At 35.4% G+C, this 10,491-nt stretch overlaps 1 protein-coding gene across 1 annotated transcript; it reads right to left on the bottom strand.

Moving 5' to 3' along the window:
• Window positions 1-2,721: 2,721 nt before the first annotated feature.
• On the bottom strand, window positions 2,722-3,587 carry LOC113754765 (18.5 kDa class I heat shock protein-like). Its single transcript, XM_027299029.1, has one exon. It carries the CDS (start codon window positions 3,406-3,408, stop codon window positions 2,926-2,928), a length of 483 nt encoding a protein of 160 aa, XP_027154830.1. The 5' UTR covers window positions 3,409-3,587; the 3' UTR covers window positions 2,722-2,925.
• Between the last annotated feature and the right edge of the window lie 6,904 nt (window positions 3,588-10,491).

Here is a 10,491-nt window from a genome sequence, read left to right on the forward strand (position 1 = left end):
ATAAATTAATATAAGTTGAAATCATTAATGTTAAATTAATGAGATCATAAGAATAAAAACATCTTAATTTAGAAATCATTTTAAAAAGCGAGTGATTTTAATATTTATACTAATTAGTAACGTTTTCTTATTTCTATTAATAAATAAAAGTATTATAATTTAAATAACTCAGATTATGTTTGGAGAAGAGAAAAGAGAAAAGTTTAAGAATCAGACCAACCAGTCGAATCAAATCACTGATTTTACCGATTTTTTATGATTTTGTCTGATTTTTGACCAATATAATTCTATACTACAAATCACTTAAAAAAGAAGGCCGATTTATTACTCTTCTCCAACATCTTTCTACTACTTCTTTTCTCTAAATCCCTTCTTTTTTGAGAGGGAGACCACTATGATTTCTCTGATCTCTCTCCTATAGATTTCATTTTTGTTATTTTTCTAATAAAATCTCTCTTAAATTTCTCTAGTGAGAGATATCTATTTCTCCTAGGGTTCTTAGTGAAAATTTTTGTTCTCCTAAAAGTTCCTAGTGAAATTTTGTATTATTTTTCCTTATCTTATTGTTTAAATTTTAATTTACTTCAAATTTGATTGTTAAATTTGAATTTGACAAATTCAAGTCTATATCAATAGATCTCATTATCTTTATTAAAACTTACAACTATTAATTAACATATCTAACGATTATAACATATACAGAGTAGACTGCAGCGATTTTAAAATTGATGATACCTTTTAAACCTATTCTTGATTTCTCAAATCTTTTATATTTGTTAAATTACAAATCTACAATTTTAATGCATGTTTCATTCGCCATTAAGAGAGTTTTTTTGCCAAAATAACACTCTTTCTAAAAAATATTCCCAATATAATTTATTTTCAAATTTTATTCCCAAATTGATGTTATTGTTGCCACTTAATTAACCTGATTGCCATGTAAAATAACAAGCAAAGAAAGTTTTAATCTAGTCTATAGTTTCCAACAAAAACTAAAAATTTAAACTTTTTTATTATAGAGGCACAAGAAAATTGAATAACTTTTATAATTTTCTTATAATTATTCAAAATAAATTCTTCCATTATTGACCTTGCTATTATTGCTCTCTGTAATTTTTTTAAATGTATCAAACTTATTGTATATATTTAAAAAAAAATAAATTTACAAAATAAAAAATTGCAATGAAAATTGCAATGAAAATTGTAAGCAATAACAAGAAAAAGTTACAAAAACGTCAAGGCTATCATATTTGTTTATGTTATGCTTCTTACTCCTTAAAAAAAACTTTTACAAAAAGTAACTATTGCGATTAAGATAATGCTAAAGTTTCTTGAAAGTAACACAAGCCATTAATTGATGTTGAATAAATGTGCAAAACTACTTCAAGTATACGAGATTATTTGATCATGTGATAGAGATGCACTACAAATGAACATGCTTGTATATGTGGTAGAAATCAAACATTGTTACATAGTTTTCCTCTTAATATTTTATCAAATGCACAGTGTGAGAAATCATTTGTTAAAACAATTAGTATTCAAAATTTTTTGAAGGCCATAGAAATGTTCCAAAAACTGCACAATAAAAAAGATAAAAGAATAATCTTCGTTTATCTTGAAATTATCAATTTGAGAAAATATTTTCATCCACATATACAATATCAGGAATGATAATGAAGTTTTAGATGTTATTAATATAAATCTTGACTTCTCACAATTACATTTGGCAAGGAAAAATAACGAAAGAACAAAAAATAATGAAAGGAAAAAAAAGTGAAAAAGCTCAGAGAGAAAATCGGAGAAGATATTGATTGCAAAAGAGAGATAGAATGTACTTCTATTTCTATTAACCACAAACAACCTATGTGACAAAAAAAATACAAAAAAAATAAATTTTAAAATTAGATTACTTTGGACATATATTTCAAAAGCAAAGTTATTATGAAAATAAACTCGCCATTAAGATAACAATAAGTGTGAGGAAAAAAAAAGTGAAAAAACTCGTAGAGAGAATCGGAGAAGATATTAATTGTGAAAGAATCTCTATTTCTATTAGCCACATAGACAACCTATGTGACAAAAAAAGTATAAAATAATAAAATTTAAAATTATGTTACTTTGGACATATGTTTCAAAAAAAAAGTTATTTCGGCAATAAATTTGCCATTAAGATAACAATAAGTGTGTTTAAAATAATGATAAGCAAATAATTTTTAAAAAATAATTTAAAAGATAAAAAAATGTTAAAAATTATATTTATAAGATAACAAATAATTTCTGACCATTAATTTGCTATCCAACTCATATGTCAGTCGTATTAGAAGATTTTTAATTTTCAATAATCTGTTAATAAAATGTGTCTTATTATACTAAGAAAACCGATTTACGATTGAATCGGTCGATCCGAATCTCAAAGATGAATCGAACTTGAGTGGCCATCGACAAAACTGTTTTACCATGGTTTTGATGGTCTATCCTGGCGGTAAATTTTCTAATAAAATCCGGAGTTGATTCCGTGGGGTCTAAAATCCGTCATCTCGACCCTTCTCCCCACATCTTCAGCGTCTTTCATGAAAATCTGACATCAATTGCTCCTCCAAACACACATCCAGATCTCAGTTAAAAATGTTGAGCATCTGAAATCACTTAATTCTTTTCGCTGAACATAGGATATATTCCGTGGTGGATATAAATATAAATTAAGCCAAGAAGAAAACTCTAGTGAGAAACAGGTATCTACCGATAACTTTTTATTTCAAGAAATACAAAGCCCTTTACACAAAATTCATCATCATCCACACAGCAAACAAACAAATTCATACAAACGGAGACATCTCACAACCACTTTGCACGCTACACCTCACTCTCTTTTATTCTTGTTTCACATTCAGTTTCCACAGAGCTTAGCTTAGCAACCCAAAGCATTTAGCCGGAGATCTCAATGGCCTTAACATCAGCCTTCTTCACTTCCTCTTTCGGCACGGTGACGGTGAGCACCCCATTCTCCATGCTGGCCTTCACCTGATCCACCTTGGCGTTCTCCGGCAGCCTGAACCTGCGCAGGAACCTGCCGCTGCTCCTCTCCACCCTATGCCACTTGTCGTTCTTCTCCTCTTGCTCCCGGCTCCTCTCTCCGCTAATCTGCAGGACCTGGCCTTCCTCAACCTCCACCTTCACTTCCTCCTTCTTCAGCCCCGGAAGGTCGGCTTTGAAGACATGGGCTTCGGGAGTCTCTTTCCAGTCGATGCGGGCGGTTGCAAATGCAGATGTATCCCTTGCTGTATCTGGGACGTTCGCCAGACTGGTGTTCGAGAAAGGAAAGCCTTCGAAGGGATCCCAAATGTCAAGTGAAAATGGGACGAAAACGTTGCTTCTTCGGCCACCGAAGACGCTTGGAATCAGCGACATTTTCAGGAGAACTGACGGTGACGATGATGTTAACTATTTTGAGATCTTATAAAGTTAAACAGAGATCTGATTGTACCGTGAGATTCGATCAATTCTTGTCGATGATGATGAAGCAGCTGAAGGAGGTTCATATTTATAGGAGAGGAGAGGCAGAGCCCAGAGTTTTCGAGGATTTTCGTGAATTGATTGCCCAACGGATTAATCTGGAATTCTTTTGCTTTCCCTATAAACTTCTACGATCTTCCTTCATGATCTAGAGGGCTCCGGACAAGTTGCTTTTCTGACAAAGGCTAAATTACAAATAACCCCCCGTCATTTCATCTATTATCACATCACCTCCTAGTGTTTTAAAATATTCACTTTATCTCTCTCTGATTTTATATAAAGTAAAATTTTAACAAAAAAAAAAAAAATTATACTAACTAACGTCATTCGTTGAAATTCATAGTGTATTTAAATGTTAAATTAAATGATGACTTTTGCACCATATGTAAAATAATAGAGGAATAGGATAAAATGAATATTTATATAAACCATGGAGGAATAAGTAGATATTATGATTTGATCATAAGCACTTTGAAGCATTTTTCTATAATCATTATAACTAATTGTGTATTTCATTCATTTTTTCACTTTATACTAAAATCACATGAGAGTTGTATAACTATTTTAAAATGTTAAGAGGCTCATCTGCCGCTATGCAAAACCACAAGGAGTTACATGTAATTTATTTGGCCTTTAACGATAGGAACCAATTTGCCGTTTGGGGGGAAAAAAAATCTAGAGAGCTCTGGATGGTTCGAATTGGAAGGCCCACTTAATTCTTGGGAGGCATGAGATGGGCTTTTGCAATCTGTTTGAAGCACTAGGCGTGCACATTAGCCCAAGAAGATGAATTGCAAGTTACACCCCAACTTCAATTGTACATGTATATTCAGTATTTATCACACCAGAGATTTCTTGTGAAAAGGTGTTTTTTCCCCTCTCGTGAGAAGTTAATTGTTTGGATTCTGATCCTTTGGAGAAAATTTTTTATGCTTTATGAATATTCCTTCTACACAATTTTTAATTACCATTTTACTTTATATATACTGTAATTTTGTCCTCAAAAACTTCTCCAAAAAAATGCAATTCAAACGAGTAGTAAGTCTTTTATTTCTCTCTTGTGAAAAGTTAAGTCTTTTTTTGGTAAATAAACATCCAATAGAATTAGGTAGTCGTAATGTCAGATATAGGGCCTGTTTGGAAGTTAAGTATTTACTCAAGTTTGTATAATACTAGTTTTTTACCAACTTTCGCTACAGTAATCTAAAAAAATTTCTCAAAGTTTTTTACCTACACACTTCAAAATACTCAAAACACAAAAAAATAAAATAAAATTCCCTTCCCCTTTTCTTCTTCTTCCTCCCCTATCCCAACCCACCACCACCTCCGCCGTCGGTTTCGGCGCCGATCACCTCTTCCTGTGCCGATCTTTTTTTTTTTTTCCTTTCTCCCTCTCCCCATCTTCCTCCCCTGCCATCCTCCCTCTTTGCCCAATTTTGATCCTCCCTTTTTTTTTATCCCTCTCCCTCTCCCCCACTCCTCCCCCACCACCCTTCCCCTTCCCCTTCCCCTCTGGCCGATCTGGTCGCTAGACCAGATCGTATCGAGAGAGGGTTAGGGTGGTAGGGGAAGGGGAAGAGAGGGGAGAAGGAAAATTGCAAAAAAAAAAAAAAAGGCAACAAATGGCCATAATTTCAGAGGTGGAAGTGGGTCCAATCTAACGCATAGATAGCTCAGTCACTCAATTGCCAACCCATCACTGACTTTGGTTTGGACAAGAGATTCCAAATTGGCAAGCATGAAGGCAAGAAACCCAATGCACACGTTAATGGGGTAGTTTGGTGTAGAACCAAAGTGATGGAGGAGGAGGAGGAGGAGACTTGACCACTACTTCTGTATCAGCAAAAGAGATAGAGACTAATGATTTGAAGCGACAGTAATTAGGTGCCAGCAGGTTTTGAAGCGGCGGCAAGGGAAGGGGGAGGGGGAAGGGGAGAGGGGAGGAGAGGGGTGGCGGAGGAGGGAGAGGGAGGGGTGGCGGGCAGGAGAGGGGGAGAGAAAAAAAGTAAAAAAAAAAGAAAAGAAAGTTGCTGCTTCATTGGCTTTGGGAGAGGGAACAAGGGAGGGAAGGGGGAAGGGGTAGGCCTATCAATCGGGCCTATGAGTCGGGCTTTGATGAGCTCAATCTCAGCTCATTTAATTTGAAACATTTTCGGGTTTCGGGTTATGAGTTTCGGGTTCATAAATGTGAAGCTCATACTCAACTCATATAATATTTAGGTTGTGAGCCTTAATCAGTTTAGTCCAAACTCCCTTATTACTCTTTAATTTTCTTAAATAATTACTATAACTATTAAGTTGTAAAACTAATTTAACATTTACAAGACTATAATATTAAAACTAAACATGAACAAATAATAGTTCTTAAAAAGTATATAAACAAAAAAATTTTCAATAATATTTATATTTAATTCGTTCAAAATGCATGAAAAATAGTAATAAAACATGCAATCATAAGCCAATACATCTTTAAAAGTTAAAACTTTTTTTATAATCTTGTGATTTAAATCCAAATATGCTTGATGATTTGTGTTTGTAGACCAAAAAGAAATCAACCAATATTATGCCAATACAAAAATTTACTCAACCAATAAGAAAAGTTAGAAATTTAGTTATGCATTACTAATATTGGCTCTCAAGAAAGCTCATGGAAGAGTCTTTAGATGTATTTTTGTGTTTTGTAATTTATATATATATTTAGTATTTAGTAATAATATATTTGGATATATAATTATACATAATATCAAAATATAAATATTATATATATTGGTAATTAAAGGGCCGGGCCTATATGGGGTTTGAACCTAATAAGGCCCAATCTCGGCTCATATTTAATTCAGGCATAATTTCTAGGTTCAAACTCAGACCGGCTCACTAAATGGTCGGGCTTATCGGGCTTTTTGTCGGGCTGAATGAGCCGAATCCGGGCTGGCTCAGCCCCATTGACAGTCCTAGGAAGGGGAAGGGAGAAGAAGCGGGAAGGGAGGAAGGAAAAGAAAGAAAGAAAATGAAAAGGGAAAAAAAGTTTTTTCATCTCACAAAATTTTTTCTACAATTTCTGCAGTGATCTACAGTAAAATTTCATACAAACACTCAAAAAACTCACCTTCCAAACGGGGCCATAATTATCACAGTTTGGTTTAATTAAGTTTCGTATGGGGACCGGAGCAAACTGCAATGAGACAAAAAATCCTCTTTCTAAAGTTTTTGGTCTTTGACTAACTTGTTTTAAAACCCATTCACAAACATCGGAAAAAGACAGTCTTTAAAAAAAAGTATTGGATAAAACAATTTGAAATTGGTGAAGTATGATTTGAGAATAGACATAGGCAGTGGCGGAGCTAGGAATTGCAATTAGGGGGGGTGTAGACACCAAATTTTTGGTGTAATTTCATTTTTTTAGTTTTTTTATTTGTCGTGTTCATTTTTAGTTTTTAGTTTCCAGTTTTATTTTTATTTTTAAGTTTTATCATAGAATTTGTTGAAAAAGGAAAAAAAAGAAAAAGAAAAAGCATTCAAAAAAAATATGATTTAGTCGTTTGTAATTTAAATTCAATGCTTTCTTGAAAGAAAAAATGAAAAATATGAAAAATGAAAAATGAAACAAAAAAGATGGAAAAATGGCCATTTTTGTTGTTTTTAGTTGTTTAGTTTTTAAATTATTTTCATTATTATTATTATTATTATTACCTGGTTTTTGGCAATTTGTTATTATTATTATTATTTATATTTTATCATTTCTGTATTTATTAAGTTGAAAAAAAAAAAAAAAAAAAAAAGAGAAACGCGGCATGAAGCTGCGTATTGCCGCAGCCTGCAAAATGAGGACCAGGCAGCCCTTTAGCTGCAATTTGTGAAAGTTGTTTAGGGTTGGGGATTCGGATATAAATAGAAAAGGTAAGAGCAGCCGCAAAGGGGGGAGAGGGTAGGAGCGAAAAAAAAAAACTGGGAGCTGAGAATTAGAGAGCATCGACAAGCTGAAAGAAAAACTGAGCAAGGGTTTTGGGGATGAAAAGTGAGTGACGGGGGGGAAGGCTTTCTGGGAGAGCATGAAACCAAAGGAGGGTTGAGGGTTGATAACACAAAGGGACGGCCGAAAAGAAAAACCAGCAGGAGAAGGCAGAGAGTGACCAAGAAAGAACAAGGGGATGAAAGATTAACGGCAAAAGAAAAGCATAAGAGCCGAGAGCGAGGGAGATTCTGGGAGAAGAAAACAGAAACCAGGGAGGATAGCAGACGGCGAGGAGACAGAGAGAGAGCTGGGGTTGGACGACTGAGGAAAAGAAAGACTGAGGGAGAGATCGGGTGAAAGGAAGGCCGAGAGCAAAAGAGAGGGTACGGGCTTTGGAGAAACTAAGCAAGAAACTGAGCTGATTCCACCACCATCACCCGTGGCTGTTCTCCGCGCGAAGGCACTGCCCGACGAGACCCGCAAGCTTACTGTAAGTTTTCTTCTAGCATTTTTCCTGTAGATAAGTTCTGTCCAATAAATCACGACGCCGTCTTGCGTTGGCTCATGGTATACTGCCCAAAGATACTACCTTTCTACATTAGATTCTCCCGGTCATGTGTTTAGGCAGAAAATGATCATTGTTTGATTGATTTGTGGTTTAGTTTGGTTGTTTGGAACAAGTCTGGTGAAGCCCTGCGTATGCGAGAGGAGCTAGGACTAGTTTTGATTGTTTGCTTGAGGCCATTTTACTTGCATTTCCATTGCCATAGCTGTGTTTTCTTAACCCTCTTGATGGAAGACCTGCCCATAAGTCATTGGTTTCCTTTCATGTGCACTTTCCGACTCACACTTGTGTCTCTTTTCTGGAATTTGGTTTGAAGCTTGGCAGATGGTCAGGTTTTTTGCTGCATTAAGATATTTGTGTGTAGATGTCGGATTGCTATAACCTTGTTGCCATGAGAATGAGTGATGTTGCAGGGGTCGTCTTTCATACGAAGCTGTGGTTCTTTTCGTTTTCATGATATGCCGATTGCCATTAAGACAGAAATTCTGTTTCGCCCCTTTGCTGTTTTCGTTCCTAGTGTTTTTTTTTGTTTCCCACGTTCCTCTTGTTGTGGACAAATCCTCTTTCAAACAAAGCTGTGGTTCATGCACAATTTGACTATCACAAATTCAGAATTTAGTTGAGAGTTGTGGGAAAGTTTTCTGGTTTGTTGCAGCAATAAATATAGGCCGCTAATGAGCTTTAAGGTTGCCGAAAACTCTTGCTGCACTTTGTTTCATTCTTTTTGCTGTTATTTCTTTTGTTCTAGGCAGTCACCCATCCAGTTTTTCTGCCTTAATCCTGCAATAAAATGTAATATTTGGCTTGGTTGATTGTCTTATGATCATTTGATTCAAAAGTTGTTTGATTGGTAATGTTCGGGTTGGTAATGAAGCAAGCCAGGCCTGCCGAACCTTTTTGCAGAATTTTCCAGCTTTGGCATGTTGTTTTCTTCTATGTTTTGGTTCGTTTGAATGCTGCAATTATGTGTTATGATGTTTAGATTAACTTTGAATGTTTGGTTAAAAGATTTTTGATCAAAATTAGTGTTAAGGTTGATATCTGCTTGTGAGAATGCAAGTTGAGGTGTTTTCTTGGCTGCAGAAATGTTTCTTTTTGGTTGCAGAATGTTTGCCCACGTAGCTTGCATGAATTTCCATGAAATAAAATTCTGAATTGCACTTTGACCCCCCAAGTTTCCTTTAGTTTCACTATGACCCAACCAATTGAATAATTTCCTCAATTTGGTCCTTGACAATTTTAATTCTACAACTTCATTGTTTGTTTGTTTTAAGTAATTACCATGCTTCGCTTCAATTGCACTTAATTCATGACTTTAGGGGCTTTATGATCAAGTGAGCTTTGTTTTGCCCATTTCTTTTGATTTTTCTTAAATAAAGTGGTACCTTGACCTTTTTATTATTTTGAAGCCATTTTTACTTCGTTTGATTACCGTCGCGAGGGAGGTATAACTTCTTTTATCTTTTTTGTCTCTCCTATGTGGCCCAACGTGTTATGTGAATATGCATGTCTACTTCGCTTTCCTTGCCTTGACTAAATTTCTTTCATTTAGTTCATTTACTTTTCGCTTTTGTTTAAGTTATTTGTTATGGGGTATGTGTACACCTCTTGGCTTGTAATAGATAGGGCCTGGCGAGCAATTTTATTTATGTTTTATGGGGTATGTGTACACCTCTTGGCTTGTAATAGATAGGGCTCGGAGAGCATTTGGTCCACTTCCCCTTCCCCTTGCTTGCTTGTTTTTGTTGCTACATGTTTAATTGCTTTATTAGGCTCTTGCATCTAGTCGAGCATGCTAAATGTTATGTGCTATGTGTTTACGAGTATTTTGGCATGTCTACTTGCTTTCATAGCCATGAATGAATGGAATGGATGAATGTACGTTTCCGCTAGTCCAACGCTAGTCGGAATTCATAGAATGGGCTAGTCCAACGCTAGACCCTTAGGGATTTCCCCTCATTAGCATATCATTTGCTTGTTCACCACATATCATGCATTTTTCTTAGTTTTATCACTTGGCATGCTCCTCGAACCCCCTTTCCCTTCATTTTAGGATTTTTGCATATCATGATAGTTGTAGGGTCCATTTGCTTGAGGGTCCCCTTCCGATAAGGGAAACGAGCGAGTGTGGCTACTCGATAGCCTTAGCACGCTAGTTTCGCCTTCTAATCAAAGGGAAAATCAAGTCACGATTTAGGTCTCCCCGTACCCAACATGCATGAATTCCCTAGGCTCATGCATACTCAATCCACTCTATCATTACACTTTCACTTTTGTCTCATTTGCACACATGCACCTTTTTATCACCTTCACTTGCACACGAACACCTTTTTTTTTATCTTCACTTGCACACGAACATTTTTACCTTCACTCGCACACGAGTACTTTCATCTACATTTGCACACCTTCACTCTTATCTTATTACTTTTATCATTTTTCTCACTTCACACAAACTCACACT

The sequence above is a fragment of the Coffea eugenioides genome, unplaced genomic scaffold (assembly GCF_003713205.1).
Source record: "Coffea eugenioides isolate CCC68of unplaced genomic scaffold, Ceug_1.0 ScVebR1_1023;HRSCAF=1809, whole genome shotgun sequence".
NCBI lineage: Eukaryota > Viridiplantae > Streptophyta > Magnoliopsida > Gentianales > Rubiaceae > Coffea > Coffea eugenioides.

What these genes read in the sequence shown, in the direction of transcription:
- LOC113754765 (XM_027299029.1), bottom strand. Translation starts at nt 3,408, where the DNA reads ATGTCGCTGATTCCAAGCGTCTTCGGTGGCCGAAGAAGCAACGTTTTC.